At 35.2% G+C, this 25,888-nt stretch overlaps 1 protein-coding gene across 4 annotated transcripts in view; it reads right to left on the bottom strand.

The window, feature by feature from the left end:
- grid2 (glutamate receptor, ionotropic, delta 2) overlaps window positions 1-25,888 on the bottom strand; it is a 537,682-nt gene that overhangs the window by 183,909 nt on the left and 327,885 nt on the right. For all 4 annotated transcript variants that reach the window (XR_003674813.1, XM_028457897.1, XM_028457899.1 and 1 more), the window contains exons 7-8: window positions 22,327-22,488; window positions 19,623-19,742 (exon numbers count right to left, since the gene is read on the bottom strand). Coding sequence is in view for 3 of the 4 variants with exons in the window: in XM_028457897.1 (XP_028313698.1) it covers window positions 19,623-19,742; window positions 22,327-22,488 (282 nt within the window). In the remaining variant the exon portion in view is untranslated. The remainder of the gene's footprint in view (window positions 1-19,622; window positions 19,743-22,326; window positions 22,489-25,888) is intronic.

Genomic DNA, 25,888 nt, shown 5'->3' with positions numbered 1-25,888 from the left:
TGTTAGACAGAGCGGGTCTCTGTCTTCGGATCGCCTGGCTGGGCGGTCACCAATTTTTGTTCCACTTTGTACTCTTTTTTACTTAGTTTTATAATAAACCTTTTTTATAAACTCATCAATGCCTTGCCTGGACTCCATCACTCAACCAGAGCAATAAATCATGTCTCCAAATGAGGTCAACCGCAAATTTGCCATGACACGACTTTAATGGAAATTGCTGAGAAAAGGGGGGTGAACCCCCGGGTCCCAAATCAAATTGTGTGAGGCATAATCGTAATCTATGTTGAATTATCTTTGAAACAATATATCACACGACTATGTTCCCATACATTTGGAAATTACCCGAAATGGGGGGGTGGGCTCCCGGGACCCATTTAAAAATAAGGCATTCATAGAGTATTCATACCAAACTGCATTCTGATCTGTCAGAGGAGTACTGAATTGAAAAACGGGGCCCCCTGACGCCCTAATGACACGTACGGGGTAATGGGCCCCATTCATATATTGGCATGTGCCAATGATTCGATACCGTCAACCATCGTAATATATGACTCGCAAATAAATGAGAAATAGACTTTCGTTTTTCCTTTTGGGGCCCCAAATTGAAAATCTGGCTCTGAGCGTTGATGCGCACACATCCATAAATTATAACTACCAAATTTCAGCCCCACCCGTTGACGTATAACAGAGGAGTAGTGATTTTAACTAGTGCACACAACAACAGCCCCGCCCCCTAAAAACAATGTTGGTAAGTTTACTCACAGGATCAATCTGTTTATACAACAAAGTGTCAAATGTGAACAAATCTTTGCATTTGTATTTGGTGTTTGCAGGAATTTGCAATTTAGTTAATCTGCTTTAAAAAGAATCAGTTCTTAGAAAAAACAATAAATTTCATCACAAGGCTTCCTACAGTGCTAATGCTAACGCTACATGTGCTGCTGCAGTGAATGCAACTAGAAGGGCCTGGTGGACAATTTATTTCCTTGTATCGATACAATCGATTCAATACCTTTTAAGACGATTTAAGATGGATATGTGTCATCAGGAAGGACAACTAGCCGAGCACAGATCGATGTAGGTTGATCGTAGGAATAGAAATCGATTCATCGATCTAATGGATCAATCGTTACACCCTCAACATTTAGACTTATGTTTCCTTCTTGAAAATGGGTCTTAACACATTAACCTTCCTTTATTTTTACTTTTAGAAACCTCAAAAACACAAACTTCGTTAATGATGTGAATGAATCCGTAACAAATAGTTATAAATAAAGCTACAGTGCTTGGTTTAAAATGCTTTGTGCCGTTTGTTAATTAAATAAAACGTCTTTACAGTGAGAACGTTCCACTGTGGTTTAGAACCAACATATTCATCGGCATCCCATTACAATTTTAAGGATTACTAAAACGTTAGTTATGCAAAATATTAAAAAAGAGAAAAAACAAACAAAGCTCAATGCAATAAATATGTAACCTCGTTAAAACATGTAATCTATTTTCACGTCCCAGGGAAACACGTTTTTCTTTCATTGATTATTTGACTGCACAAGGTTGTAGAAAATGTTTTATCGCTCTGAGTGGTGTTTATAGTCTAAATCCCTACATCCGTTTAAGTAAAGCTTGTCCTCTAGACATGTTCCATGTGTTTCTCCCTCAAACATCTCAGAAGCTTATGTTTTTATCCCTGCTTATCGTGCACTGAGATGTCTGGGTTTGTTGAAGCTGATTGAGGACAGAAGGACAACATTATGTCACAGAGAAGGAACGAAAAGACAACGGAGACAAGGTGAAGCTCATTTTAGAACGATATTTAAACTGGTAGAAAAAAAACTCATGTTTTTATGAAAGTTAGTCTATTTAAATGAATAAAACAAGGGAGACAATTATTAAACTAGGCAAGACCTGCATGTATTCACTAGGCAAATACGTATTTGACAAATGAAAACTGCACAAAATAACAACCTGTGTCTGGATTTGTTTGTTCTTTATGGAAAATTTAGTTTTTTGACACTTGACGTGACCTTGACATTTTGGCTCCAAAAAAGTCAAAGAAAAATCAAAATAAGAAAAAGAAACATAATTTAGATCTAATTTTTAATATATCTAACTTAACCCTAGAACACAAGGTGGTTTTCACCAGAACAGAACGTATTTACATTATTTTCATTACGTTGTGTTTGTCAGAATGTCTTGGATTCAGGGGAAGCTTCATCATATTCTGATTTTTTAGGTGTGTGTTTTTTTGTGTGTTTTTGGAGTTATTTTGCAAAGGGGCGGGGTCTAGGAAATCTTGGTTAGGGGGCCACTGCAGGGCCACAGACTCTTATGATTATGGTGACACTACATTTCAAATAATAAAACAACCACTTAAAATCCCAGTTAATTATACTGTTTACCCTAAATTATATAATCATTAACAACATGGGCATTTCCCTTATTTGTTGAAGCAACAAAATGTGTTCAACGTCTAAAAAAAAATCTAAATAAATGCATGTAATATGTAGTTAATGCTATAAAATAGTTTATCATATCCTCTTCAAAGGTTTCTACCCAGTATAAAGGTTTAAATCTCCATAAGATTGGAGTGATAATAGCATGACTATTGATTCTAAAAGCATAAAAATAAATAATAATGATATATATATATATATATATATATATAGAGAGAGAGAGAGAGAGGCACGTGCCACCCTGGGCTGCCCTTTTGGCCCCGCCCATGATTTTGCGCATTTTTGTTGTCGTTTTGCATAGTTTCCTGTTGTTCTGTATAGTTTTGTTGTTTGGTGTGTTATGAGTTAATTTTGTGTGTTTTTGGATTCATTTTTGTAGTTGTTTTATATATTTTTTATTAACTTTTTGTTGTATTTTTTCTGTAATGTGTTTTTTTGAGTCATTTCATGTTTTCATGCTGTTTTTGGTATTTATTTTTCTCATTGTGTTTTTTTTTTTTTTGAGAAATCTTGCTCATTAAATTTGGGGGGCCACACAAAATTAGACTGAGGGCTGCATGTGGCCCCCGGACCAGCAGTTGCCTATGTCTGTGCTAAGGTGTGGAGATGCTTTTTTTTCTTAAAGCTGATCAATAGATAAAGTCAAACCACTGGGAGTAGATTTGGTTTCCATGATTCTCCCAGTGGTCGTTTCAAAGCTCGCCACTGTTCTTCTTCTACACTCCAATAAATATATACGGTGCATTGCATTGTGGGATGTGGAGTCCTGTAGATGGATGCATAGAAGTGATTTTACTTCATCATTACTTCAAAAACGTTTCTGGTGTTTTCAACAATGGAGGATGTTTATTTTGGGGTTTACACAAAAACATCTGAATTTGGCCAAAGTTGAACGTCTGAGTGAGTGACGTGGAACCAGTGGGAATACTGGGAACTAACGAGAACAAAGATGGAGTCAAACCAATCATTGTCCTCCTTGTCTGGAGAAGAAACAAGAATTCCCACAGTAAGAATGAAGTGAAAACACTTCTATTCATCCGTCTACAGCAGTGGTGTTCACATGTTTTAGGCTCAAGGACCCCCTTTTTCTTATTTCTGAATCCATGTCCCCCCTTTGTTCAACAACAATGTTTTCTATTTAAAAACAACTATAGATCATAATGATGAAATGAATGAGTGATAACACATTTTAAAGAATCTTAGTTTGTAAATAAGTGGATAATAAACAGTATTTATGCAGTGGTTCACAACATTTTTTGGATCGTGACCCCATTTTCAAATCAAGGGTTTCTGGAGAACCCAAAATTTTTTTTTTTTTTTGGGGAATAGTTTTTAGATTATGAGCTCAGATATTTTTAGATTAGATTGTTTAAGATAATAATAATTACAACAAATCTAAAATCAATTTAGAGGTTGAAAAACACTGATTTAGTGGCTCCTGAATAAATTGATTTCTATAGTTTTTATCATTTCCGGGACCAACACTTTCTCTCTCTCTCGCTCTCTCGTACCCCCTGTAGTGCCATCGCGTACCCCCATTTGAAAAACACTGGTCTACAACACTCCACATCCCACCATGCAATGCACCAAACTTTATCAATAACATCGAGTGTGTACAGAGGAGATCAAAACAAACTCTTGAATGGAAATTTCAACCTTAGATCTTTTTATTTTAAGTAAATCTTTGATTTATTGATCTATGAGGCCTGGAATGTCTATATCTGATATATATATATATATATATATATATATATATTGTTTATACTGTTTAAAGTCAATTTTGAAACTGACATTGTTGATGTTTCCTATTATCTTTCTCTAAGACACAATGTTTCCTTTGCTTTACAGTGTTTGTGTCGTTTCTAAATGTCTCTATAGTCACTGTCCAGTGTTTTTAAAGTGAGTCCATTAGGGATGTAACGATTAATCGTAAGGCAGTTAAAAATCGATTCATAGGTATAACGATTCACATCGATGCTGTGAAAATTGAATCGCAGTACTTTTTTTAACCAGCAGAGGGCTAACCAGAAGTGTTGGCGGCAAGCGAAATCTGCTACTACTTTCTTTCTGGCCGCCTTCTACTCTTAAACATATTCATAAATGATTCCTTACCCCTTTAGCACCGAAATAATATCTGTAATATTACGTGAATATCTGTGAAAGTCACGTTTTTCTATTAGCTCTGACTGCTAGCAAAGCATCTCTTCTTCACTGCAAAATATCTGCATGCCAACCGACCACTGGGTCCCAGCGCCCTCTGCTGGTTCAAACAAATATCTGACCTAAATACAGTAAAATGACTGTTTTAAAGTTCAATTGTTAAGGCACAAAAAACATTTTCAGTTGCACTTTTAAAAAGAAAAAGAACTATTATGCAGTTTTGTATTGTTTACTATAGAACCAGAATTGAAATAATAAGCTTCTTCTTCATTTGTATTATTCCTTTATTTATTTCATTCAATATTTATTTTTAGTTAAATTGCAATATTTTTCAGTCATTTATATACAGTCCCATTTTGTAAAAAAAAAAAAAATCGGGAGAGAATCGTATCGTGAACCCAGTTCGTGAATCGAATCGGGAGTTGAGTGAATCGTTACATCCCTAGAGTCCAACTATGAACACGTTGTGATCCAACTCTGGTTTGCTCTGCTGGGCAGAATCTACTGCTCTAATCTCAGCTTTCCATGCATTAACGCAGGAGCCCGAGGACCTCAGTGGATCAACGAGGAGGAGGAGAAGGTGAGAAAGGACACGACAGGAACCTCAGAGCATGTTATAGAGGAAGCAGGGAACCACGGGTTGAAAACTGAGACTAAAACAACACTCACATTGTTATTTAAATACATTTCAACGTACATTTTCTATTTAGTAATAAAAAATGTCGCTCAGAACATTTTGATGGTTTTCATCCTGATTGAATTTTTCTAAATTATGATAATAAATCATTTTAAGACTTTGTAATTAAACAGACTCAGTGTTGTAACATTAGTAGTGAGCTGAAATATTTCAATAAAAGGAAAGAGTTTGTGTTGAGTGACAAGAGATAACTTTCAAGAAAATGTGAAGTTTAAAATTATGATATATAAAGCAAACATGCACAACTGGTTTTTGGCCCTCGGTCAAAATGTGTGCGGCCCCCAAAGCAAACACACAAAATGACAACAAAAATACACAAAACATCAAAAATATACAACAAAAAAAAAAAAACACAAAATGAGTGAATAATTTTACAAAATCAAAACAAAAACACAAAACATAAAAAAAAACAGAAGAATTTCAGAAACACTAAAGTCCAAAATGTCAGAAAATGAACAGAAAACAGAAATACACAAAAGGCAAATGATTCAAAACCAAAACATCGACAATTGACAAAATTACACACAAAATGACGACAAACACAAAACATTAAAAATATATACAACAAAAAAATGTTTTTACAGGAATATGCACAAAATGAAAACAAAAATACACAAAATTACTCCAACAACACATATATTGACTCCTATATTGACTCTTAAAACAAACAAAAAGACAAAAAAAAACTAAAATATTACAACAAAAACACAGGATGACTTAAAAACACACAAAATTGGAGAATAATAAACAAAAGTACAACAATATTAGACAAAAAAGGCTCCACAAACACACAAAAGGACAAAAAAAGGACAACACAAATGACTCCAAACCCAAAAACACACAAAGACAGAAGAATAAATACACAATGACCCAAAAACAGAGTCTTTGTTCTACTTTGTGTTCATGCTCAGAACATGTCATTATTCTAATGCTGACGTGAATGTTGATCATGTGACGCACACTTTGCAGGCCTCAATGTGAGTCTCTTCTGTAAAGGTCACATCTTAACGTTCTCCTGAAAACTTTACGTTTAAAACAATGTGATGCAAAAAAAAGAAAAGATGAGAAATGGAAACAGGAAGTGGAATTAAATGAGAGAAGAAGAGCTGACGTATGAGACGCTGCAAGAGGAAATAAAGATGGATGGAGAATCAAATCGATGTAAATCTGCTCTCTGGCCCCTCCCCCTCTGATCTGATCCTTTTAGAACATTACAACATCCTTTATAGAATTTGATTATTAGGGCTGAACAAGAATATGTGAGTCACTATTGAAGCATGAGAACAAATTAGAGTCAAAAATAAATATAAAACTACATATATATTCTAAATCAGTGGTTCTCAACCTTAAACTAATCATATGTTTTGAACAATTTGAGCTCATTTTTGCTTATTTTTATTCTTTTTCTGCAACTACACCATCATCACTTTTTCTTGCCATATTTTTGCTCATTGATGTATTTTTGCTACATTTCTTCCATTTCTGACACTTCTACATCACATTTCAATGACTTTTCTACACATTTTTCCACTTTCCAGACATGTTCAGCACTTATAAACCCTTTCTACCACTTTTACACCGAACGTCACATATGTTGACCTATTATTGTCACTTTTAACCTTTTTTCACCATATTTCAGGATTATTTTTGCCAACTCAACCACATTCACTAATTGTCATGGCCATTATTTACCAACTATTATGTTCCAATATTGACACTTTGAACCCTTTTTACCACTTTTTTGTGTCAATTTTAACCACTTTAATGTGCCACTTTTAACAAATCCAAAACACACAAAATGACAGAAAAATATACAAAATTACTTTAAAATACACAAAATTCATACAGTATAAGAATACACAAAACACAAAAAAGAAAAGAAAAAAGATACTAAATGACTAAGAAATACACAAAATGACAATAAATGACATTAAAAACACACAGAACATGTAACTTGAACAAAATGACACCAAAAATTCACACTGTCACATGATTACCTAATAATTGCCCAAAATGAAACCAAACGACAACAAAAACACCCAAAATGATTCAAAAATAAACATAAAAAAAAAACTGAATTGACCAAAGAAAACCTTGTTCTTTCATCTCCAACTACACCTAACTTGTCATATTTTAACCTACATATTTTCATCACTTGTTCCTGCCAGATTTTGCTTTTTTTCTGCCACTTTTAAGTCAATATTTACACTTTATTTCTGTCTGTTTTTACCTATATTCTAATTAGCAACTTTTACCCAATTTTATTTTTAAAATCCCATTTCACCACCTTCTCCACCATTTTTGGTCACTTTGATTCAATTTTATTAGTGATTAAAACCAGGATTTCCATCTTTAAGATGACTATAATAATAATAATAAACATTCCTGGATAACAGTGGATATTATTCAGATAAATAAATAAATATCACAGATTCATAGAACAATAGGCCATCATTGTGGTGACCCTTTCCAAACCACGTGAACACATGCAGTGCTGCTGTCTTTAAACAGTGAACACGAAAGGAACAGGCTGAGTCTAATTGATTAGTGGGGAGTGGAACATGAAGGTGGCTGCACCTCATTTCCTGGAGCGTAACATTCACGTGGAGGAAGTCAAAGGAAAGCGGAGATTTTCAAACTAAATTGGGTCTGAAGGGAGTTAAGTGCAGCCTGGGGAAATCTTATAACGGTCAGGGCATAAGTGATGAAAAAAAATAAAAAAAAAAAACACAGAAAATGAGGTTATTTTAATTATACAGGGAATAATTGACTGGTGCTTTTTGGACTGCTTCAGGCCAATATTTACTGATTACTCAGTGGAAGAGTGAAAAAGGGAGCGATAAGCCTCTGGAGGCTGGATTATACAGAGAAACCACACAGAACCACCGTTTGTGGGAATATATCTGTTTTATATCAGTAGAGGTGGAAGGATACACAACTAATGACTCCATTCAGACCCAGATTAAAAACAAACAAACTCAAATCACAGATTGGGATGTAATAATCATCATTGGAGAAAAAAACAGATTCAGTCAAAACAGAAATTCTTATTCTTTAATTTAAATTGTCAATTTTTCAACTAATATAATTTTTTCTTACAAACCGTTTGAACTCATGAACAAAAATAAACTGCACGTTTCATAAAGAATAATGATTTCACTGAAAAAATTATTATTATTATTATAATATTATTATTATATCAAATCTAATTGATCTAAATCAAAATAAATGAGTTTTCTTTTTTTTTTAAAGTGAAATCATTATTTTCTACAGTGTGACAGTGACGTGTGTCTGTATTAAAGCTACAGGAATCCTTTTCATCCCTGATGTGACTCTCTGAGTTGATGCGTCTATTGATCAATAATCAATAACCCAGTGAGTGATGTGTTCCTGTCACAGACCTGTTAGCTCCACTTTATTCTGAACAGGTTATTTAACACAACAAGAGTTCGACCTCAGCGTCACAGCGTCACTCTCTCATTTTCCCTCCGTCGTTCACCGTTTACAAGCAGGTCACACTCAATTAGGCCCCGCCCCCTTATCTCTGCTCCACATCGCTGCGTCTGTCACTCCATTTATTATCTGTCAATCAGTCCATCACAGTCGCACAGTTTATCTTTTCCTCGTCACATCCATCATTCCTCACATTTAGTTTATCTAAAATAAACCAATCATTAAACACTTTTTATTCATCTTTTTACAGTTTGTAAACTACACAGGACCAGAATCACTGATATACACTGCATCTTATCATTGTCACTCATTGAAACTATAAATGCATTTTAATTTACTAATATTTATAAAGAACATTATTTTAACTGACCGAGATTAATTCAAGAGTAGATCAAAAAAAAAAATATATATATATATATATATATATATATAGTCACTGATCGTTTTAATACCAACTATTTACACGTCGTTCTTTTTTAGAGCTTTTCACTTATGAAACAAATCGCCATGGGGACCAGAAAGACATGTCAACTTTACACACGTTAAAAAGTATTTAAATCATATTTTTTTTTACCAATGTTATCATGTATTTTTTTAATTTATTTGTTGGTGTGATGAAAATGTGTCTTGATGTACCTTTTTATGTCATGTTTCTGTATATTTTTAAATGTATTGTATTATTTTCTGTTCTTACATGTACTAGAATCTTTTATGAAGCCCAGGAAGATTAGCAATAATTAAATAAAATAAATAAATAAATAAATATATAAACAAACAAACACGCTCTGGTTTAGCTGGTTTTGAAGCGTTACTGGTGAGTTAGCGCAAACGTTTTTTGAAGTTTTATAAATAAATAGACTTTACTTAAAGGGCACCTGTAGTGGAAATGTAGATGTGTTTAATGTATTACAATGAACAAAATATGTGCAATTTTTTTTTTTTTTTTTAATAAAAAATACAACATTAAAATAAATTTTTAGAACAATTTTATTCCTTTGGGGCATAAACCATTTTGATCAGAATATGACAGGCTCATTGATTGACATGGACTGTGGCTTTAAATAAATGGTGCATTGTGGGAGGTAGAGGCGTAACAGGTGCGTTTACATTGTGGTAAGTGTAGTTTTTCTGTTGTTTTGGTTCCGTGTATGTTAGGAGAGGATTGAATGTCACCTTTCTCACCAACTTCCTGCTTCTTGTGAGCCTCCCTGCACCCACTCAGCATCAGAATTAGCCTAACGACCTAACAGAGCTGTTGTTAGCAGCAGAAACGAGCCATGGCTGAGTAGTTATAATCATTATTGGGGTGTAAACAAAAAAGCAGCATCGTAAAAAGGAGCTGACGGAGGTGAAGACAATGATTCTTGGAACAGGAATCAGAAGAGAACAAAGGCACCTGGAAGTCACCCCCATCATGCTGTTGGTTATCATTGCCCCCCAGACTCTGAACGGTGGAGAAAGCACCAGAAGAACAAGGAAGTCAGGTAGAAAAATGCTTTGGCATCCAGAGCAGTTCTGCTGTGAAGGAAGCGAAGAACCTCAACCATGCTGTAGCTTTACATGTATCAGGGTTATTGATTATGTTAATAAGTCTAGTCATCTCTGTGAGGTGATTAAAGAAATACATTGAGATGTTTAGATCATTGGAAACACCAGCATCAAAAGTTCTACTGCTGACACTAGCAACTGTGATGAAAGCTGCGTGAAAGGACATCTGTTCATTGATTGGATGACGCTCCACTACCTCTGAGGATCAGTTCCAACCAACAGGTAAGTAATGCTTAGCACATCATTTAGCCACAAGGAAATAAGTTGCCTAGCAACAGTTTATTAGTAATACATTAAACACATTTCCACTACATGAACCCTTTAAGCAGTGCGTCATTTATAAATCATCAGGTCCTCATGTTGTTCCGGCACTAACAGAGAGATAAAAATGTCACAGAATAAATCATTTTAAAGCTCCTTTTGCTACTAAATGGGTCAATAATATCACATGAACACAAATAACCAATTAACCTAAATGTTTAATAAAAGAATGATGAATCAGCGTTAAAGAAGCACAGGTTACGGAGCACACCCGTCTCTCACTCTGAGTAACAGATGTGCCATGATTCAGCACCAACTACAGCGTTAAATCAACGCTAATTTAGCCACAAAGGTCACTAATTTTTCTCAACCATAAAAATGGGCAGAGGTGAGCCCGCCTGTCCTGATGGAACGTTTGCAGCGGGATACACGATGGACTCCTGGGACAAGTAGAAGATTGTGTGTCTGTCTATTCTTTTTGTTAAGGACGTGGAAGACGTCTACATAATTTGAATTATGATGGTATGCTGCTGATTGGAGCTGGCAGTTCCCATCACAAAGTCTGGATTACAATGGCAGCTGTTTTGATGAATGGAGCAGGGCTCTAAACACTCAGACTCATGTAATAGACAAACTCAAAAGTAAGCAGAATGCTACTTAGGAACGTCTACGCGAGATGGAATCTGACTTAGAGAAGTTAACAGCTCAGATAAGCCACGCCCACCAACTGCCCTAAGGGAACACAGTTTAGGACCTGCCTTTTTCCTCCACTCCTTTTCTCCTGTTTTTCCACTTTTCATCTTAACATGATGGCGCCGCAGATGGCTGCCTCAGAGTGTTGGTGTTCTTTGCTCCAACTGCCAAGTTAAATTCCTTGTGCTGTTTTAAACTGTACTTGGTGAATAAAATCCTTTCCCCACAAAGCAACAGTAGCTTTTAACACTTTGTATTTTTCTCCGGCTGCACAAATGTGCAGTACCACAAATTACAGATTTAAATAAATAAACTGCTTTCCCACACATTCACCCAAAGTGAATCCAAACATCTCTGACTATTTTTAAAATAACTGACCGTGTTTTAAAAATGCTAACCATTGTTTTTCCCGTGCTAGCTTCACAAAACACGGGCAGTGACGTTTATATAAAAGCACGTTTTACATCGTGATTCAGCACAAATGCAACGTAATCCTCAGTGTGGCTGAAGGTTGACGCCAAAGATTTAAAATTCAGATTTTCCTCAGTCGCCCTTTGTGTGAATCAGTGATTATTTTTGGTGTAGACATTTCATTCACTCATTTTCTAAACAGACTGAATGTATATTTATCGGTATATACAGGTGCTGTGGCTGGTCTAGAGATTTAAATATAGATTTCTTTCCTCCTCTCTGCTGGATTCAAAGCAGCCTTTTTTCTTTAATACATTTTCCTGTTTGCCATGCAGCGTTTCCATATGTCAGAGCAGACAATGTGTCTTTACTGGAGACATAAATGAGGATCGACGCTGGAGCATCTGGGGAATAAAAACTTCTCTCGGCTTGTTTTAACAAACACAGAAACAGACAAGTGGCTGCCAGGCTCACATTTACTGCTGTTTACACAACTCATGCTTTCTTTTTTCTTTCTCATGCACCACAATGACTTCCTCAATGGGCTCCAAGTGCATTATTCAATACTTCATCAGCATTTTCAGAAATATCTTTGTTTTGCTCTTTTAAACTCAGACTCTCACTGATCCGTGGACACCAGAGACAGTTCGTCAGATTGAATTCAGATCCCAAGGTCAACCACAATACCATCCAACTGGTGTTAGCGCGTGTTAGCGTTTCCTGGCATCAGAGGAAGCCTAATGCAGTTATTCATCATGAGTTGAAAAAGGCTAAAAGCTGAGATCACAAAGGTCCGTTAGCACCGCTACCCTCACATGTCAGAAACAAACATGATAAAAAAAGAATGGACAGAAACACTCACACGTTTTTCAAACATTCATATGGATGTCCCGTGGGCTGTGAGCTCAGATATCAATATATTAAATGTTTCAGTCAAAGCTCAAACTCAGCTGGAGCTAAAACAACATAAGAAATGGTAGAAAACACCAACATGTAACAAATAAGGCAAAAAGATCAAGTTCATGTTTTTTTGGGAGTAAAATTGAATCATTTGTTCAGATGTGTTGTTTCAGAGACATTTAAACCCCAAATAAACATTACCCATTGTTTTACCACAAACTTCAGTGAAAACACCAGAAATGTGTTGGAAAGTCACTGTCACAGTTTTTGGGGAAAAAACACAAGAAATCACAGAAAGAATGAAGTAAAAACACTTCTATGCATCGTCTACAGGACTCCACAACCCACAATGCAATGCACCAAACTTTACCAACAGTTTCAAACTCTCACGTCTGTCTTATTTGAGCAAATTATTTTCAATTTATTGATCTCTGAGGACTACACAATGTCTTTATCTATTTAGGATTGTTTTTTTTGTTTTTGTTTTATTACTATTTGGAAATTGTATTTACTGAAGATGGAATTCAGAATTATTTGAGATGTTAGAAACAAGAACACAAACACCAACTTCAGGTCAGGACCCCATTTGGGGCTGGGAGGGGGTCCCCAGATGCTTTCAACAAAGATTATGTTTTGAACAATTTGAGCTCGTTTTTGACACTTTTTTACATTTTTTCTACAACTCCACCAAACTCACCATATTTTAACCCACTTTTTCTTGCCATATTTTTGCTCCATTAATGTATTTTTGCTACATTTCTCCCATTTCTGTCACTTCTACATCACATTTTAATGACTTTTCTACACATTTTTTCCACTTTCCAGACATGTTCAGCACTTATAAACCCTTTCTACCACTTTTACACCTAATGACACATATTTTGACTCATTGTCACTTTTATCCTCATTTCACCATATTTGATTATTTTTTTCCAATTTAACCACATTCACCAATTGTCACGCCCATTATTTGCCAGTTTAAACTAATTGTTCATACTTTTTAAATTAAATTATCCCTATTTCTGCCACTTTAAATTCAGTTTTGACACTTTTTACCACTTTTTCTGTCTGTTTTTGTCCACTCTAACATGCAACTTTTAACCAATTTCTGTGGTTTTTAAAATCTCCTTTCACCACCTTTTCCGTCATTTATGATCATTTTTAACCCATTTTATTTCTGATTAAAACAAGGATTTTCATTTACTTTGGGGTTGCAGACTAAAAAGGTTGAGAACCACTGGTCTAAAGTGTTACGTTCTTTTCCTTCTGTATCTACTACACTACATGACGGAATCAGGTACCATAATAAATGCAGAAACACATTCCCACAGTGGGAACGATCACCCTGAGAATAAAAAGAAGAAGAAATGAAAATGTGTGTGAACCGAGACGAATCAAAGACAACCTGCTCTCTCCTCTCTCCTCCTTTCCAAGTGTTTCTCTTTTCATTTTCCTCCGACCCATGCAGCTTTAACGGCATCTCCTCTGGTTCCACCTGCCGCCCTCTCACTCCTCACAGCTATTTCCCACCTGCTCTACAGGTGGGGGGGGTGGGGGGGGGGATGCTGAATAAAGATTCATGCTAATCTTAATAGGATGAAAAGTAGGAGGAAAATGTGCGTGTCGCCCCTGGAGACTTTGTATCTCTGCTGCTATCTTCACACCCTTCACTCATCGCACGCCTCAACACAGATTGGTTATCTCACAATGACTTATTTCACTTCACTTTCTCTCGGACTTATCTGCTCTCATTTCTCTTGAAAATTCCTTTATCTGCTTTTACACTTTGACTCATCGCTTACTTTGTCTCTACACTCGTCAACCCTTTTATCGCGGCCTGAAGCACTTTTTTCATGTAATCATAATCCTTTCTTTCCAAGTGATTACTCTCTTAAAACTTTTCCTTTTCTTAAAACAAAGCTTGCCAACTTGTTCTTTGGAGGTTTATTTTCTCACCTGATGTAATAGACTGATGTAGTCGGAGTTAAAATCCTGCCAAAACCTCAAACACACACAAAACAAACTTGGTGTAATTTGAAACCTCATTCACAAACTAGTGCATTGTGTTTTGCAAATAAGAAATGTACCTATTATATGAATACAGCATGTTTTACACGTACAAAGAAGAAACTATTTCTAATATGATAATACATAGGCAAGTGTTGACACAGGGGACACAAAATACACAGCATGAAAACACAAAATGACTCAAAAACACGCAAAACAATTCCAAAAACACAGAAAATAACACGAAAAAAAAACTTCAAATGACCCCAAAAAAAAAAAATCACAAAATCAGACAAAATGACTCGTAAACCCACACAATGACACCAAAACACACAGAATGACAAATGGCATTACCACTCTATAAAAGCAAGGAATCTCTGTACGTGTGTGGGTGGATTTGTTTGGACTGCAATGATGCCGTTAATAAATTATGTCATAAATGCTTTAAAAATTCTGTGTGCATCTAAACTGACTGTTGTGGATTAATGACACTAAACAATTCCAGACTGGAATCAGAATAGATGAGGTTCAACGCCCTACAGTGTCCTTGCTAAAGCCACATATATATATATATATATATATATATATATATATATATATATATATATATACTGTACACATTTCATAACAAACCTAAATGTCCCTGACGTCCCACCTTCAAACACATCCATGAAAAAGCTACTGATCCTCCCACTTTTCTACAGCTATACATACTTCCTATGGACGCTGACCTAGTTTTTCAAAACAAAGGTACATTTTAAAGCATCAACTGTGTTACTTTGTATTTATATAAATGTAAGAAATAATCATGTGATAATAAGGTATAGGACAGAAGATAAATGTGTGTGTATAAGTATTTATATGAACGTGTATGTAAAGGATATATAATGTTGTATGTGGTTATAAAAGATTAAGATACAAGATTGAAACATAATTAAATATTCTGTGTGAAAAATAAATCAATAAAAACTAACCATAACAATGTGGTGTGTAGTCGATTGTGTGGATTTTATTTCATCTTTTTTCTACTCTTATTATTCATGTATAATCTCGTTCTCTACAGTGTGTGAAGTTCTATTTTCTTTCCGTCTTTTAACTGCTGTAACAAACCAAATGTTCCCACTGTGGGACGATTAAAGCTCTATCTCATCTCTCATCTGTTATCTTTCATTTTAATAACGTACGGCCTTTAAAAGTAAAAGTCTTTTATTCTCACTTTGTTACGACGTTTGCAGGTTTGATGTTGATGATAAGTAGCAGAGCGATTACAAATGACTCGTCTGCACAGATGGAAGAGACGAGGTTTGAGTCCCTGTGGAGACGCACACAGACGTATGGATACATATAGACTGTTATTAAGAGCAATAATACTGTAGAGCAGCAGTAATAATCATAACTGATCTCAGGTGTCTATTATCATTATTATTATTAGCAGAAAACTGTATGAACATGTGGAGCATGATGGGAGGATGTAAGGGCAAGAAAAGGATGAGAAGATCAAATACAGAAAGGAGGATAGAAGAACATCAAGGAGGAGAAGAAGGAGGAGGAACAGGAAGAGAAAAAAGAAGATGAAGAAGAAGAAGATGAAGAAGAAGAAGATGAAGAAGAAGATGAAGAAGAAGAAGATGAAGAAGAAGAGAAAAAAGAAGATGAAGAAGAAGATGAAGAAGAAGAGAAAAAAGAAGATGAAGATGAAGATGACGATGACGATGACGAAGACGAAGAAGAAGAAGAAGAAGAAGAAGAAGATGAAGATGAAGAAGATGATGAAGAAGAAGAAGAAGAAGAAGATGAAGAAGAAGAAGATGAAGAAGATGAAGAAGATGAAGAAGAAGAAGAAGATGAAGAAGAAGAAGAAGAAGATGAAGAAGATGAAGAAGATGAAGATGAAGATGAAGATGAAGAAGAAGAAGAAGAAGATGAAGAAGAAGATGAAGAAGAAGATGAAGAAGATGAAGATGAAGATGAAGATGAAGAAGATGAAGATGAAGAAGATGAAGATGAAGATGAAGATGAAGATGAAGATGAAGATGAAGATGAAGATGAAGAAGATGAAGATGAAGAAGATGAAGAAGATGAAGAAGAAGAAGAAGATGAAGATGAAGATGAAGAAGAAGAAAAAGAAAAAGAAAAAGAAAAAGAAAAAGAAAAAGTAAAGCTTTCTAACGCTCGCACAGACACGCGCACACAGAGCCTGTGGTCACATGACTGCCATAAAGTGAAATGTTTTCCAGGAATTCTCCAGGTCACATGGTCAAAGACGGTCCGTCTCCTCAAACTTACATAGTCATATTTCCAGAGGGAAGCCCTGCTCAGAGCATTGATACTGATATTAGTCTGAGGAATCATATAAAATATCTCATAATCATGACTCTTACTGTCTCAGAAGAACTCCTACCACAGCTCCACTTCCTGTTTGAGCTACTGACGTCGGACAGACGCTACAGACTGATTAAAACCAGGACTAATAAACAGCTTTTTTCTGTTCAGCTTGTGTCTGTAATACGTGCAATATTGCTGACATAACTGATTCTACCTCTGTTATATGTAATGTACAGTATATAATATACACACTACAGCTTCTCTGCACCTCATGTATTTAATTTTATTTCGTCTTGTCATATTGTCTTTTTATTATAACAAAGTTAAAAATGTCATATTTCCGACATATTTTATTTTGTCTCTTTGCACTGAATGGCCTACACTTTACCTGTACTTGTTGCAATGACAATAAAGCAAATCTGAATCTGAACATAAATATAAATATGCATCAACTCATTAGGTCACAAAGTCCACGGTAAAATAAAGTAAACAAAGAAACATCTAAAAGTACAAAAAAATATATCCTTCAAGTACAAAAAAAAAATTCTAGAAGAAAAGAAAGATTTGAATCATCCCAGTGTTACTGTATTCATCCCTAATATTGTCCCTCTCCTTCTGTGACTAAAAATGAAATTTAAAACATGTTATGCAGTCATTTTCTGATATTCCAGGCTTTATTTCATACGCTGTCAGTCATAATAATAATATAATCATCAGAGGGCAGATATAACACCTGACCTTTAGCCTTCCTTCTAAAGGAGCATCAGTAGTAATGCTAAACCTGCACTTCACAATAAAAACCAGTCATTCCTCATTATATTTTAAATTAATTCACAATGAAGACAACAGTTTTAATCCCCTCAGCAGTAATTATGCTCACTGATTAGTGGATTGTATTTATAAAGATTAATTTTGTGTGATGTCGCGTTAAATCCACGTTTATTCATCATCACAGTTAAATCTGGAAACATTTCTACACTTTCAAAGTTTGATTCTGGAAGCTTCTTCCATCCTTTCTCTGTCATATCAGAACATAAAGGTTGTTTTTATTATTAATAAAGAAGGTCTTATTAACAGTTAATGTTGTATTTATTAGTTTGTATCGATCACTCAATGAAAACTACACAGCAGTGACTTTTATCAGTGATGGAATAAAAATGTTACTGTATCTTATCTGAGTCACATGATCAACATCCATGTTAATATTTAGAGTAATGAGCATAAACATTTTATGTGTTTTTGCATTCTTTTTGTGCATTTTTGTTATGTTTGGTGTTTTAGGAGTAATTTAGAGCCATTTTGTGTGTTTTTGTTGCAAATTTGTGTATTTTTTAGTCATTTTGTATGCTTTTGTTGTAATTTTGTGTGTTTTTGGAGACATTTATAGTGTTTTTGAGTCAGTTTTTTTGTTTTTGCTGTTATTTTGTGATTTTTTTGTTGTCAGTGTGTGTGTGTTTTTGCTGTAATTATGTGTTGTTCTTCTTGCAATTGTGTTCCTAATTTTGTGTGTTTTTGGACCCATTTTGTGTATTTTTGGACTCATTTTGTGTTTTTGTTATCATTGTGTGTTTTCGATGTCACTGTGTGTGGTTCTTGTTGCCATTTTGTGTTTCTAATTTTGTGTGTTTTTGGACTCATTTTGTGTGTTTTTGGACTCATTTTGTGTGTTTTTGGATTCATTTTGTGTGTTTTTGGACTCATTTTGTGTGTACTTTGTCTCCCCTGTGCCTGATGTTCTTGTGGTAACAGATGTTTGCAGATGTTTAAATGTGGATTGTTCACCTAACCAACACATTGTTCTCAGAGGAAATAAATCCTTCTTTAAAAAGACATTCAGGAAAATATTTAAAATGTAAAAATGTCTAAAAAAAAAAAAAAAGCAGAGTTTTTCCTCTGCTTTGATGAAAAACATGTAAAACAGAGAAGTGTAGAGGAGTCGCTCATTTGCTTGTAATGTTTTTACTTTTCATGCAAAACGTGATTCTTTTATGTTCGTCGTGGTAATGAGCTGTTGCTCTGACTGGAAACAGAATTTTTTTCAAATGAAAACTAAATGACGACAGAATCCACAGGAGGAAAACCAGCGCCTGCCGTAGCGCAGTGAAGCAATGATTCTGATGACTGGATAATGGTAATCGATTAGAGAGCGAGATCATTTATGATACATGCTGCAGGAGGGAAATAAGTACAAAGTAACACATGCACATTATATCCCTCTGAGAAAGCAGGGACACTGCATTCTATAAGACCCAGTTAAAACATTTACGACAGGAACTCTGCATTAGTTCAGCAGATTAAAACAATCCTGCTCAGATATAAGATGTGTAATGTTTCTGTGCTTCACAGCAAACACATGAAGAAGAAATCCATCATCAAAATGAGGTAAAACAAAATCAGTCCTTCAGGGTTCCTTGGTTTTTATGTTTTAAAGTGTCAGGGTTACTAAAGTGTAGAAGACTCAGGTAAAACATTTACGACACAAACTCTGTATTGCACAATTTTTCGAGTGTCTTTGAGGTTTTGCTGTGTGTTCCCTTCTGTTGTCTTTTTTACTGTATGTTTTATTATAGCTGTCAGGTCAGTACATTTCCCCACTGCGGGATGAATAAAGAATCCATCTATCTATATATCTATATCTATCTATCTATACATCTAGTTCAGCAGATTATAAATCAATCCTGCTCCCAGAGTGTGTGTGAGGTCAAAGTACATACCCTGCTGACTCCTCGTCCTCTGTCCTCTCCGTAATTTGTTCCCAGGATCTCAAAGAAGATGTTGGGGTTGGAGCCGTTGTCGGTGAACTCCAGAAAACTGGTCAGTCCGCTCACGCCAAACTGCAAAGACAATATCGTCAGTTAGCAACATCTCACGCTGTGATTGGCTGAAGTGTTCTGCTCGAGTGTGTGAAGTTCAAATCCATTTCCAGGGTGAAGATTAAAAGGAAAATGAGGTAAAAAGAGGAATTTTCCTTTTGTAAGAGCTCCAGTGTGAAACAGCTGCTTCACCTGCTGCATCACTTTCCTCATTTAGTCAATTAACAGCAAACAAAAACATCATCTGAGTTTCTCATCAGCAGAATGGCCCCACACACCCCAACACTGATTAAACCCTCGCTAAGTGCAGCTAGCGCGCTGCTGATAAACTGGGAAACGCTACAAATGTCATCCTGTTGAAGCTTGTTTTGTTTCTGCTCAGGGCTCCGTCGCACGCACTCGCTGATGATCAAAGTTCTGCCAATCTTCAAAAATGTCAAGGTGAAATACAGAGTAAGATATGCTAGCTAAAGCTAAAGCTAGTTTCATTGTCTGACACTAATCCCAAATTAACTTCAGCCTTCAGTCAGAGGTTCCATCAGTGCAGTGTAATAGAAGAGTAATAGAAGTGTTTAGTTAAATATTATTAATGACATTATACCTGAAGGCTGAAACCGTACACAAACTATCAAGTATACAGGAAAAAAAATGGATTTCTTCATCAATACATGACATTATTAACGGCGTCAAACGCAGAGCGTAAGGTTATGTTTTACTCTCTGTTTATTACTTTATAAAATTATTGAAAACGGTTTTCAAAAGTACGTATGTTGGTCTGTGTACACGATTACTTGAAAAGTTATTAACAGATTTTGATCTGGGACAAAAAGGTGATTACATGTTTTGGTGATTTTCTGGATACCAAAAGAAAAAAAAAAATATAAATATATATATATATTTTTCTTCCACATTTTGGAATTCTGACATCATCACTGTTGATTCTACCATTGTCTCCATGGAGACAATTGGAACACTGATCTCCATCAGATCTTCAGAAATTAACATTGGAAAACCCATTTACAAATTTAAAAAAAATCCTGTACAGTTTAAATAAGTGTTAATTTCATTCATATTTGGTGGTTTGATGCCGGGTTGTGACCTCTATCAAAATGTCGAGTTTTGTACAGATCTGATCCAAAATGTTGATTTGGCAGCAGGTTGATGTTTGACGATTGGCTGTTTTTGAAAGTCTGCGCTGAATCAGCGCTTTCATAGCATGACAACTTAAAAAGTTAGAAACGGTTTTGAATGAAATTTTCAGGAAAATTGATAAATGAGACAACGAACAGGTGATTAAATGTTGATGTTCCATCGACCAAAAGATAATATATCCCATTTATTTCCTATTCACATTGTGGAACTTCTTGATAATGTCATAGGTTCTCTCAGAGTCAACCAAACAGCTCAATGTTGACAGGTAGTCATGATAATCCTGAGTTTACCATGTTACCGTAACCGGAGCGTGTTAGCTTAGCCTGAGCTACTTTTCTAGTTTAGTATGTTATTTGAATAAAGAATCACTTAAATCTCACAAAGTAATTATAAAACTGTATAAGATGCAGATACAGTAGGTAGGGTTGCAAACGAGTTAAAAATTTCCACTTAAACTTTTCATGTGAATCTGATTGAAATTAATCAGCTATTGGGAGTAATTGTAAATAACTTGATCATATCCAAACATAAGCATCAATTTAATATGACACATTTGAAAAAAAAAAAAAAAAAAACGGTTGCAAAATTCTGGGAAATTCTAAAGTTGGAAACTTTTTTAAAAAGTGTATCCATTTTAAAATATTTCTAAAATTCCAAAAATCAAGTTCCTAACAGACAGGATGTTATGTTTAAAGTCTACAGCTCTATAAACGTTTATACTTTGTTTCCATGTTGCATATGTTTATATTGAAGAATAAAAAAAACACGTTTTATACACACATGGTTTAAAATGCTTAAAATGACTTAAAACATTGTTTATTGTGACTGGAAGATAAACAAATGTCTTTTAAATATAATACATATTTCTAGTACATGTGTCAAAATCATGGCCCGGGGGCCAAACTCGGCCCTTTAAACCATCCATTTTGGCCTGCAGCAGAAAGTTAAAAAGACAAAAAACATGTGTAATTTTGTGTAAATTACCAAATAATTCAGTTGTAGATATCTCAATTAACTAAATACACAAATTTAATAAAACCCTAAAATATTTGGAGGATAGCAATTTTCCCATGATTTTATCATGACTGCAGTTATTTTAAATCTTAAATTGTTAAAATAACTCAATTTCCCTTAAATTATTTCACCCAATTTCCCCCAAATTAAATAAAAACTGGTCACAAAGTTAATTACATTTAAAAGACAATTTATTATTATTAGTTATCACTTAATTCCTGGTTATTATTGGTGCCTTCCATACTTTATGTATCATTTATACGTCGTGTAAAGTAAAAATTTTGCGGAAATTGATACTGAAATTGCTTGTTTTTCCAGCTAAAACCTGCAAATCTACTGCATGTTTGAGCACTTTGATGGTCATAAAATACAAATATCATATTGTAATATCTAGGCGTTTTCAGCTGAATGAGCAGACGTGAGGAACGCGATGTCGTACCTTTTTCACTGTGTCCAACATGCTCTTTCCTCCCTGCCACGGTTTGGAGTTTTTTCTGATGCAGCTCAGACTCGCCATGCTGTGCCACTTCCTGTCCTCCAGCTTCCTGTGGAAGGTGTTCGCCAGCAGCAACACCGTGTCGTAAATGTAGCGGTTTGTGATCTGAAAAATAAACAACAGTTTTTAGATGCCACGCTGACTTTTTAGGGAAATGAACAGAAAACACTGAAGTTCTTGTAAATGCTCAGGGCAGGCAACATGGAAATCAGGATAAAAATTAATTATTTATGGATATTCCACCACAAATTTAACTATTATCCATTTTTTTAAATCAATTCCATAATTGGGTTTTTGTTTTTTTGAATAAAATTTGATAAAAAGTCACATTTTCTGTTAAAATATGGACAAGAAATGCAGTGAGGCATTGAGCTGACAGCGTAAATTTAGATTGTATAAACTTAATCAAACGTGATTAAATTAAGTGGTCGGACTCGATTAAAAAATATATCTAATTAACTCGAGACTTTGTATTTAATATATCTCGATTAATCTAAATCAATGGCATAATATTTGCCATGAGAAGCAACGCTTTTCCAATTTAAAGGCCCAAAAATTATTGATTTGCATCAAACTTTCACATCTTTAGTTCTTTTTCTTTTTTTTTAACTCTTCAGTTTTTCTGTCATCCATCTTTTTTCTCTCTGTCGCATCCGTCCATTTCTCTCTCTCTCTTTGAAAAATGATGAAGAAAATCCTGTGTGTGTGTGTGTGTGTGTGTGTGTGTGTGTGTGTGTGTGTGTGTGTGTGTGTGTGTGTGTGTGTGTGTGTGTGTGTGTGTGTGTGTGTGTGTGTGTGTGTGTGTGTGTGTGTGTGTGTGTGTGGTCAGTCTGGTTGATGTGCTTCACTGCAGTGTGAAATTGTACTTCTGGGCCTCTTTCTGACCACTGAGCAGCTACTATCTGCTCCTCTGTCTTCCTTTATTTCTCTCCTCTCTTCATTTCCTCGTTCTCCTGCTGATTCATCGTCTCCACGCCATTTTCACTGCCTTCACATGCGTCGCAGGTCATAAGTGCACATGGCGGGTTTCAGCTATACGCCCTTCAGGGAAAGTCACTGAACGTGCACACATGTGCGACCCTCGGTCTAATTTTGCGCGGCTCCCAAAGTTAATGTGCAAGATTACCCCAAAATCATAAGATAGGATGAAAAGAAATGCCAAAAACAGCAAAAAAAAAAAAAGGCACAAATTGACTTAAAAAAACATACAAAAATATTCCAAATATAAAATCACACAAAGTGATCAAAAAATGACTCCTAAAAACACTAACTTTGCAAAACGACAACAGAAATTAGGCAAAGTGCACAACACTAAAAACACACAAAACAAGGACAATAAATTAAACGACAACAAAATGATACAGAAAAGCACACAGAACAAGAGCAAATATACACAAAACACTAAACACACACAAAACAACAAAAATTATGAGAAAAAAACATACAAAACAGCAAAAGTACACAAAACGAGACCAACAAAATATAAACATACAAAAACAACAGAAATACACAAAACATCTACAAATATGAACAAAAAATTACAAAAAAGAAAACAGCAGCAAAAATGCACAAAACATCAAAAAAAAACAAAAAAAAAAACAGACACTCAAACCCATTCTTGTTTCCTGTATTAAAATATGATTGATCCTCATTCTAAACCATGACATGAATGTTAATAATTTGGCCCTTGGATCAGAAAAATCACGTTTTGTGGCCCCCAGTAGATAAAAGTTACTAATCTCCAGTGACGTGCTGTGACCACTAGGGCTGGGTAGGCACGTTGCAAATCGAGACCACCAATGACAATTTCATGTTTCTGCTGTCAAGTGTTAATTTAACTCAAATCAAGTTTATTTGTATAAAGCAATTTCCAACAAAGTCATCTCAATGCGCTTATCAAAATATAAAATTCATAATAAGAAAGAAAAAACCCAATAAGATCCACATGAAGTGTTTATCCATCTAACAAAATCAACATCATAAACACCATTAAAGAAACATAAACATTATGTAATATAGCCTCCATACTCTACAACAACATATATCTAATGACACGACAGCACATCTGTTGTTTGTGTTGGAAACACAGAAACATGGAGAAAAAGACAACTTAGAACATCCTCAGTGAGGAACATCCACAAAGTCAATCCTTCCTTTTGTTCCATTCACTGTGAAAAGTATGAAACATGTTCTGACTTTACCTTAGTGAAGCTCTGGTAGCTCAGGTGTTGGTCTCCATCTTTTAAAAGATGTCGTTTTTCCTCTAAACAAAGTTTCTCTATCATCTCTATCGCTGTCATCCTGACTGTAGTGTTGTCCCGCCCACTAGCTAGAGAACGTATCAGCAGCGGTCACGTGTCATCTATTCACTAATGTGCTGTGAACTTACGTATAGCATTTAGCATAGCACAGTTACGTGCAAAGGCAGCTCTCTACGATGCCTTTACGCATAAATTGATGTCACATTAGGGACCTGACTGCGCATGCGCAAACACGTAAACTCACGCAATGAGAACGGAGGCAGAAGAGCGACGTGCCTTTGGGAGGGGGCGTGGCCTCCCTCTGCCTTACAGCGGAGCGAAAAAAAAGACTGCAGCTGTTCCAGGAAACAGCTGTTTAGTCATTTGGGCGATGAAACGCACAAAATGCGGACACTTTCAAACTTATAGGTACTGTAGGCTATTGGAAATAAAATAAATAAATAATTTCTAAATAAATTTTAAAAAAAAATTATAATTAAATAATCAAAATATAATTTCACCCCTTGGGTAGGCACTGCCTACCGTGCCTACCCAGACGGCACGTCACTACTAATCTCTGATGTAATAGATTAATATCTTCAGCCTCTCACAATATGAATTCTGTATAACGGTTTATATAGATGATTTATTACACTTAGAAAGCTGCTATTTTTTATGTCCATTAGTCAAAGTTAAACCCGTTAGTTCACAACATACTTCACTCTCGTCTCTAAAGGATCAACATTTGACCGTGAGTTTTTGTGTTTCCAGAGTGTTTTTAAGTGTTGATCAAATGATGTGCTCCTCCAGGCTGTCTGTGCGTTCTCATCCATCAACAACACATTCATTTGATTCCAACGTTTTTATCTCGACACATAAATAAGGCTGTGCTCCTGTTTGCAGACAGCTTAATGATTTACACTCAGTGCCACAGACACACAAAGGGAAAATAATTGTGTTTCTCACCCCGAGGGAGCCGTGAGGAGCACCAAGTTAAGAAAACATAAATATTATAATATATATATATATATACATTCAGCATGAGGTTTTTCTGTGCGGGTGTGATTAATGACATTAGTGTTTCTCTCCCAGGAGGCCTCATTTAGGAAAGAGGTAAAAACTTACAGCTAGAGATGCTTTAAAATACATTTTAAAATTATAATTATATAAATTTGGACTTGCGTTCATTGTAATTAATTAATAACAGAAAAATAATGCATTTAAAAAAAGAATAACGCAGTTATTTATTGCAAAAACCTTTCGTT

The sequence above is a fragment of the Gouania willdenowi genome, chromosome 9 (assembly GCF_900634775.1).
Source record: "Gouania willdenowi chromosome 9, fGouWil2.1, whole genome shotgun sequence".
NCBI classification, from domain to species: Eukaryota; Metazoa; Chordata; class Actinopteri; order Blenniiformes; family Gobiesocidae; genus Gouania; species Gouania willdenowi.
This window is presented reverse-complemented; position numbering and strand designations above follow the sequence as displayed.